Source organism: Sparus aurata, chromosome 13 (assembly GCF_900880675.1).
Source record: "Sparus aurata chromosome 13, fSpaAur1.1, whole genome shotgun sequence".
Lineage (NCBI taxonomy): Eukaryota > Metazoa > Chordata > Actinopteri > Spariformes > Sparidae > Sparus > Sparus aurata.
Window position 1 is genome coordinate 8,011,964 of NC_044199.1, and position 8,229 is coordinate 8,020,192.

General features: G+C 43.2%; 1 protein-coding gene across 1 annotated transcript; it reads left to right on the forward strand.

The window, feature by feature from the left end:
* Nucleotides 1-574: 574 nt before the first annotated feature.
* rtn2b (reticulon 2b) lies at nucleotides 575-7,478 on the forward strand. Its single transcript, XM_030437032.1, has 7 exons — nucleotides 575-633; nucleotides 2,517-2,724; nucleotides 2,845-2,983; nucleotides 3,271-3,340; nucleotides 3,724-3,770; nucleotides 4,267-4,325; nucleotides 4,431-7,478. Exons 1-7 carry the CDS (start codon nucleotides 621-623, stop codon nucleotides 4,537-4,539), a joined length of 645 nt encoding a protein of 214 aa, XP_030292892.1. The 5' UTR covers nucleotides 575-620; the 3' UTR covers nucleotides 4,540-7,478.
* The last annotated feature ends 751 nt before the right edge of the window (nucleotides 7,479-8,229 follow it).

Consider the following 8,229-nt stretch of genomic DNA (forward strand, 5'->3'; position numbering starts at 1 on the left):
ATGATAATCCTAATATTACTGTGATATACATCAGGCATAGCTTTCAGCCTGACTTTAAATATGTCATCTGAGACACTTGATGGAAGCAGAAATAAAAAAGGCCTCATAATTCTCATGTAACAAACCCTGCAGCGAAAAGTGTCTGCCCAAGTGAAACTACTTGGTCATTGTTTTTTGTATGATTCAGACGATATTATGATTACATCAGTTTGTCACGGATGCAGCTGGAGGAGACAGCAGCCCGCCGACGTCGGCCGTCTCCTAACTCGTCCTGATCGGAGATGAAATTTGACGTTGAAATCAGTCTCTCGCTAACGTGGCTGCATGCGAAGGCCTCAGGGTGCAGGTCGGCCACCAGCTGACTAAGAGAGTCTCTGAACGCTGAGGGACAAGTACATGCTGATGTCTCAGGTTCCCTATTTGAGTGTGAGTGTCCGAGAGTGTGTGTGTGTGTGTGTGTGTGTGTGAGAATCCAAACAGGGGGTATCCAATACAGGATAAAATTAGGCCAGCCAGGCCTTATACTGCTGACTGAGCTGGGGTGGCCAAAAAAAGCCTGGGGTGCAGGCAAACAGTGGAAGCTCAAGGAAGAGGGGAGAGCAAGCAGGACCGCAGCCGAAATGGCCAACAAACGTAAGGAAATAAATGTAGACGGCTTTAAGTAAAGTGAATCAGAGCAAACAGGGAACTGGTCAGACTCCAGCTGTAAGGTAGAGGACGAGGAGGGGATCAGTGTTTTCTTTTCCCTCTTCTCCTAGGCAGGTGCAAATCCAAACAGGATGACCAGTCATGTACTGAGAGCAGCATGTCTTTCATTCGGTGGACAGATGGACAGGATGGGACTCGGCTAAATGAGACCCCGTCGCTGATTGAATGTTGCTGTTCTGTTTGAATCACAAAGGTCAAAATCGTCCCACAAGTGGGGAAGATTGATGAGCGTTTTACTGTCGGAGCTTTTCGGGGTTATGGTTCTGCCATGCTTGGAAAATGACTTCATAGATATAACAGCACGAGTATGAGTGTCCGTGTTTCTGCCTCACCAGTGTCCTGTCGAAAAAGAAAAACCTTAAAAATAAAGTTATTCTATATATATATATATTTGTCTGGACATTATGAAACAGGTTGCTGATTTTAGATGCGTACGTGTTTATGTGCATGTTAACGCACGATTCAGTTTCTTGTAAATCGTCTTCGGAGGACAAGTTGTTGTTGTGCGTCTGTGATTAGATGTGAGATCCTCAGTGTTCGTTTTAATCAGATAATTACCTTGAGATTGATACTGGAATTTGAAGATCTAATACCAGACTGTGACTCATAGTACAATTATCCTTTAACTATTATTCATTCATAAATTTGCAGCGTGCATTATCAAATGCACCACAGGAGTTCGGACATGTTTTATCAGATCTTGTATCTTCTCTCATGTTTTACAGGTCTTAGGATCAGTGCAGAACGTTTGGTTATCGATTGGTTTAATTTTCCCCCTCTCCATAATGCACTGAGCTTTGCCCCTGTTATTTTTCTTTGCCGTGCTTTTCCTAACTCTGCTCATGCAAACATAACATGTCATTTTAGTGGTTAAGATGCTACTTAAAGGTGCAATATGTGAACATTTTGGTTGAAATTAATTATGCACAGAATGTGAAGAAATAACAGTTTTTAGGTTGTGATGTTTAGTTAGAAGTTAGCATGCTAACCAGCTAGCCTGTCCCAGTCTGAAGCTCCTGTGCTGGCCATATGCCATCATATAAACCATACAAACACTGACACCTGGCGCTTCTGCCTCTCAGTCTGCGCCGCTAGCTGCACGGCTAACTGAGCTAACCAGCTAACAGTAGCTGAGTATGAATTCAACAAGACACCAATTCTTACGCACTGCACCTTTAAATAGTTCAAACAGAGGGCATGACCTACATTCAATCTCCTTGAAAATATATAAATAAATGAAAATGTATATTTCTAATAACTTCCTGTCACTTTGCCTCTCATATTACCAAAACGTCTCAGTGGCACAGAGGGAGCAGTGTGTGGCACATTTCTGTCAGCAGCAGCAGGTTTGTTTGTAATGAACAGAAGGGGATAGAGATAGAAGACGATCTGGGTTATTAAAATGAGGAGTGAGTGTCATATACAAACACACACACACACACACACACACACACACACACACACACACACACACACACAAACACACGCAGCATTTGGAAGAGGTGTCCTGGGAAGACGTGAGCAAAGTCTGAGCCTCCTTAAAATCCACAGCAACATGTGATCGACCAATCAAATACAGAGCCTTAAGAAAACCGCCTCAAAAGCAAAACACTTAAGAGTTAGGAATATTTTTGCTTCTTGTGCTGGCAAATGAATTTAGGGGGATTTCACCATCTACAATCCATGATATCATTGAAAAATTCAGAGAATTGGAAGACATCTGTAGGGAGCATGGCACTGGCTCTCTGTTTTATCATAATGACAACAGAAGGAGGCACATTCTCTGTCTCTGTCGTCTTCTTGTTCAGTTGTGGATCTGGTGTACTGGAGGAACGTGAGGAGGACTGCCATCGTGTTCACGGGGCTGGTGATCGGTTTGGCCAGCGTGTTCCAGCTCAGTGCCATCACCGTGCTCTCCCACATCTGTCTGGGCGCCATGTGCGTCACCTTTCCCCTCCGCCTCTACTATAAACTGCTGGAGCTGCTGCGCTGGAACCCCGGGGTCCACCCCTTCCAGTGAGTGTGTCACTGTTGATTTAGACATCATTGGTGTAGTTTTTCCTCCCCAACGTTAGTTGTTTCCAACATGTTCTCAGCTCTTTGTGCTCTTTAAGGTGCGTGTGTCTCTGTCCGCAGGTCGTATCTGGACAACGACAGCACCCTGACAGATAAGGAGACGGTGATGCTGGTGGAAGAGGTGGTGCTGCTGATCGCATTCGCCGTCACAGAAATCAAACGCCTGATTTTCATTGACAGCATCATCGACTCTATTAAGGTCAGAGTGCGATCATAGAATGACCTCAGACACAATAATATATGAACACCAGCCTGAAAGCTGAATGATGAGATCCCATAAATGAGATTTTTTTGCATATATGGGCGTGACTGTGTGCAGTTTCCCACAGTATTAAAGCAGTTTCCATCTTTTTGTTTGGTGCATTGTGGAGGTGTTGATTCACGGCGGGATTGACAGCACAACCAACCCCTTCACATCACAGGAGCTCATTTCGTTATTGCATAATTTAACTTGACAATTACATCAACGTTTCTTCTTTCTCTCAGTTTGTTGTGCTCCTGTATCTGCTGACTTATATTGGTGTCTTAACCAACGGACTGACTCTGGTCATAACTGGTGAGTTCTGCCAGCTCTGTGATAATCTGGTCAGGTTAGGTTTAGTATGGTGGCACCTGAGGGTCAAAACACAACAACATGTCACATTACAGAAAAGGTGGGAAAGCACTTTTTTGTGTGTTTGGACAGAAACCTGGCAACAGTTCAGCGTCATTTCCTGTTTCTAATGTGTGTGAAAATGTTGCATTTTATGCAATGTTTTTTGTGTGTTGACCCTCAGGGCCACCGTAGTTTAGTAAACCAACACTACTTCACACAGAGACACCTTGCTTAGAGGTTAAAGGTTTTGTAAGCCACATATGGAGGAATGTCATTCAAAAATGAAAGTAAACATTTACAAAAGCTCTGAAGTAACAAAGTGTCTTTGTGTCTTTGTTTACCAGCTGTGATCACCATTTTCTCCATTCCTCTTTTGTACAAAAAGCAGCAGGTGAGAGTTTTATGCTTTTCAATGACATTTTTGATAACAGCAACACTTACTCAAGCAGAAACACGCAGATACTTCCCTCTGTAAACTGTTCTTGAGGTGCTTGGGGAATGCTCGGGGAAAATCCTGTTTCCTGGAGAAAATAATTGCAAGCACCCTCCTGCACACTGCCTCACTCGCAAAAATACATTTGTTTGCAACATTTCAGTACCATACCTTCATGAGTCAAATAGGCCCGATCCATCTACTCGCCCGACAAAGGTCCAGTGATGAAAAGTGTTGTAAATAAATGTATTTTTGAAAGTCAGACAGTGTGTGGGAGTCTGCTCGCAGCTTTCGGTCTTTGTTGTCCCTCTCCTACGGACTTGGCTCTCAATGGATGCACAAATGATTTTTCTGCTGGAGAATATTGTTGTAAAGCTTGTTATAATGCCAGAGAAATAAAAGTTGGATAAAGAAACTGTTTGATGCACTGACCCACATGTTGTTTCGGCGACAGGTGCGGATAAGGAGAATGGTTAGAGCAGTTAGAGCTTTTGTAAAGAAAATCAAAAACATGTAAGTAAACTTCCCGTCATATATAACGTTCTTTGCTGTTCTCTCAGCATCATGCCTATAATTGATATCATGTTCTTCTTTTGACGTTTTTACATTCTGTGGCAGGTGCCTGAGTCTGTACGGTTCCCTGAGACCCTCTGCTGCTCCCGAACCCGCCGCAAAACCTGCACCTGCAGCTGCACCTGCCGCCAAACAGAAGGCCAAGTCCAAGTAACAAGTCGGTCACGTGTCGAAAGCACTCAAGGGTTTTTTTGGGGGGGATTTGGAAAATGTTGGATTGGTACATCCTCTGTGGTGGTCGCCGGAGGGGCACCTCGTTTCCATTTCTCCACCACGATGTTTGTTTATGGGAGCACGATTAAATCGATCCTGACAGCTGAAACAAAGCTGCCATTCACTCAAGGACGGGCAGCGAAAGTGCACGGAGAGAAGAATTTATTTAGCGAAATGCTTTTCTGTGGGCAGCGTTTCATAGAGCCAGTTCACACAGTCATGTACTCGGAGCGGGGACAGCACAGAATATCACTGTTTTTTTTTTTTTTTTTTCCCTCCTTTGACAACAGCTCTATTTTTACACAACTAGTGAGCGCGGTGTTCCTGTCGAGCCGCGGAATTATTCATGACGAGGGACGGGAGCATTATTGCTGCTTTCGTTATTTTGCATAATTCACTTTTAGCTGGGTGGAATAAAACCTGACACGAACACCACCTGCAGTTAATTAACATGAATGCTTTTTGTGCTTGCTTCATCACCTGAGTTACTTCAGGTATTAGAAAAAAGCTTTTCTCAGCAGCGACTTCTTGCAGCGTTTATGAGACCTACACGAGAAATAATGAGAGCACCGTCCTCTGCTCTTCATTCTAATTGTATTTAATCGGGTAGAAACGGTGACTTCGCGCTGCTCTTGGGGCGGTGCAGCGATTAGAGGAACAAAGTGTAGCAACCAAACAACTCTTAATAAGTTGAGAGCAGCCTCAGCCGTCCTGAGGTACCTCCGACTGAATTTTGATGGATGAGCTCCACTAAAAATGCCTCCGTGTGGGACGAAACAGCAGCAATTCTAGCTCTTGTCGTGGGCCTGAAAACCAAAACTTTGAGCTGAAAGAGGCTGAAATGCACCGTAGAGCTGAGAGGAACTGCGGCGCCAGTGACGTGTTGTGTAGTTTTTTGATCCACTGTTATAAAAGTATAGATTATAGCTGCTTTAAGCTTCGCCAGAATGTATTTGTCTCTCATCTCTCAAGATGCTCTATCAAACATTTTTGTAGAAACATGGTTCTTGTTATGTTATGTCGGCCTACATTGGCTTTCACCTTTGGTTTGTGTCTTATATCTAACATATCTATAACTACATGAGAATAATATATATTTTTTTTTATGAGAACAGAACACCTTTACCCTGCTTCAGTTGCATAACTGTGTGAACAAGCTGCGCCTTATCCTGTCTGCAGAGGACATTTCAGTAGATAAAACCACAATCTTCAAATGCTATACTGTTCAGGGACATTTCGAACGAGCAAAAACAACCAAATTACTTAAATAGAAGGATTGAGACACAAAATTTGGCCAATTAATGAAGTGGCATCACAACAGGCTGCTGTCAGCTTGTGGGGAGAGAAGGGCTTGAGGGGCAGTTTGACAAGGAGGTGGAGGTCACTGCTAAATACAAACATATCCATCTTTGGAAGCCATTATATTCCCTAGTTAGACTCTTTTCTCAGAAATGAAAGCATCCTTTAAGGAGAATAATTAAGTTCACAGCCAGAAAATGACATTTGACTCTTCTATTTACATTACACAGTGCACCAATTTCACACATTCAGCGAGGGTCCGATGTCTGCATGTCAGAGCAGACGGGTGCTGACCCTAACTCCACGCCAACATTTTCCAAATCCACCAAAATACTCAAGAACGTGGTCATTGCTTTGTTTCTGAAAGTGACCAAGACGTCACCATGAAATTACAACGAATCTCCTCATGAGGAGTTTTTTTCCTCATCGTTTAAATTATCAGTGCTTTGAACCAAACACGCTGCAGAACGCTGCTGGTGCTGCGTGAGATAACCTGGACTCAATCTATGAAGAACCATTGCTTTTTTTTTTACTCCACAATCGGTCCGGACACTTCCGTCGTGACCTGACATGGTAGTTGCACTTGTTAAACTTGCTGTGCGACATTTCAAACTTGGCCTGACGCGCCCAAACCTGAAAGACTGAACGACCAACATAAATAGATGAGGGCTGGGGTGTGTACCAACACTGGCTTGTTAAAAATGTCTCAGTGCCTAAACTGACATGGGAGGGGCAGGAGGGGCGGGGGGGAGTTGATAACGCTAAAAGCTTCAGTTCTTGGTGAACTATTCCTTTAAAATCCTGATAACTGTATGGTTTTAGCTGCCAGACCTGAGCCAATAATCTGTTAACAGTAACTCAGCCTGTGAGCCACTGTCAGTTCACATGTCAGATTGTTGTAGGTGACCACGTGGCGCCCTCTAGTAGTCGCTGTTTGAGAACTTAAACGCAGCAGCATTCATACTAACATGTCTTAATAAACTGAAGTTATTAACTGTCATTTCACATGATCATGCTTCAGACCCCTGCTGAGGGGGAACGGTTACACCTCAGGATAAGAAAACAAATAATCTCACTTACTTTTGGAGTGGTATCTGCAGATAGTTTTGGTTTGGTAGAAGGTAGTCCGTACAAAAACAGCGAGGTCTATAGATCATACACAGTTAATAGTTTCCTTTGTATCTTTTTTGAATGTAGAGATTATTCAAAGCAACACAAACAAAATGTGGCGATGTCTCAAAACGTGGACACATTAAACCTAACCTATCTGACTTGCCACCAGTGCAAAGTAAGTGAGAAAATAGGTTTTTTGTGGTAATTTGGACGAACCGACCCTTTAAAGATGCAGCCGTGCAACAGGTTGCCATAGTAACAGCTGTCTCAGTATAATACACATGTCACTGTCAATGTGAAAAATGGCATCTTTGTGATCTATTGTGATGATTCTAATTTTCTTCAGGAGCGTGTCACAAAATAAAAAAAGTGCCGTCATCCCTAGAAAAATGCTTTAAGTGAAGCGTGACATTGTTTCGCTGTTGTGGTCGTCACTTTTATTCTTTGTCTTAGACTTGTTTCTACAGGTATTTATGATTTTTTTTTTATTGTTTCCTATTGTTTTGTTGCTCCCCTATTAAAAGTCATTTGCTAAAAATGGAGGCGAGTTTGCTTGTCACTCTTTTTGCAATAGAAAAAGCATGTGTCATTTTTAATAAAAAAAAAACATCAACAGTGGCTCTCTTCCATTCAAGTGTCCCTGTAAGTCATGGCAGCGTGAGACTGAGGCAACTAAATGGAATTCAGCCGTCATTAATTTGATGTCATTGCAAAGCTCCTCCAACCCAAAATCTGCACACGTTCCCATGTTTTTGGTCAAACACAGTAAAGTCCTCGAGGGTCATCAACTGTGTACACTTTCTCTCATCGTCGTCACCAGGGGTTGCACCGACATGTTTGACCACTAGGTGTCGCTCTTGGAAAAGTGTCGAGAGGATGGAGAAACGCAGAGCACTGGCTGATCTGCAGAGATCAATGAATCCTGACAAACATTTTAACCATCAGCAGTAAGGTCAGAGCGCTGCAGGCCTCGGCTCCTCAAACACGGCATCGTCCACATAAATCGCTCCTCGTCATAGAAACTGCTTTTCTCGCCGTTGTGAGAATCACAGTGGACACAATGTGACTGTGACCTTGAGATGAATTCCCCCCTCTCAAACGCGTCAATTCAAACTCTCTCTCGATTCTTCAAGGACTTTCTTCTCTCGTTTCCACACGCGGTGACTCAGGTCTTCTGTCTCCGAGACTGTTAACTTTCAGAAGGTTATTGAACACCTTT

Excerpts from the sequence above, each read along its gene's own strand:
- rtn2b (XM_030437032.1), top strand. Across the intron at positions 3,341-3,723 it reads ACTGACTCTGGTCATAACTG|CTGTGATCACCATTTTCTCC; the intron begins GTGAGTTCTGCC and ends TTTGTTTACCAG. Across the intron at positions 4,326-4,430 it reads GTAAAGAAAATCAAAAACAT|GTGCCTGAGTCTGTACGGTT; the intron begins GTAAGTAAACTT and ends ATTCTGTGGCAG.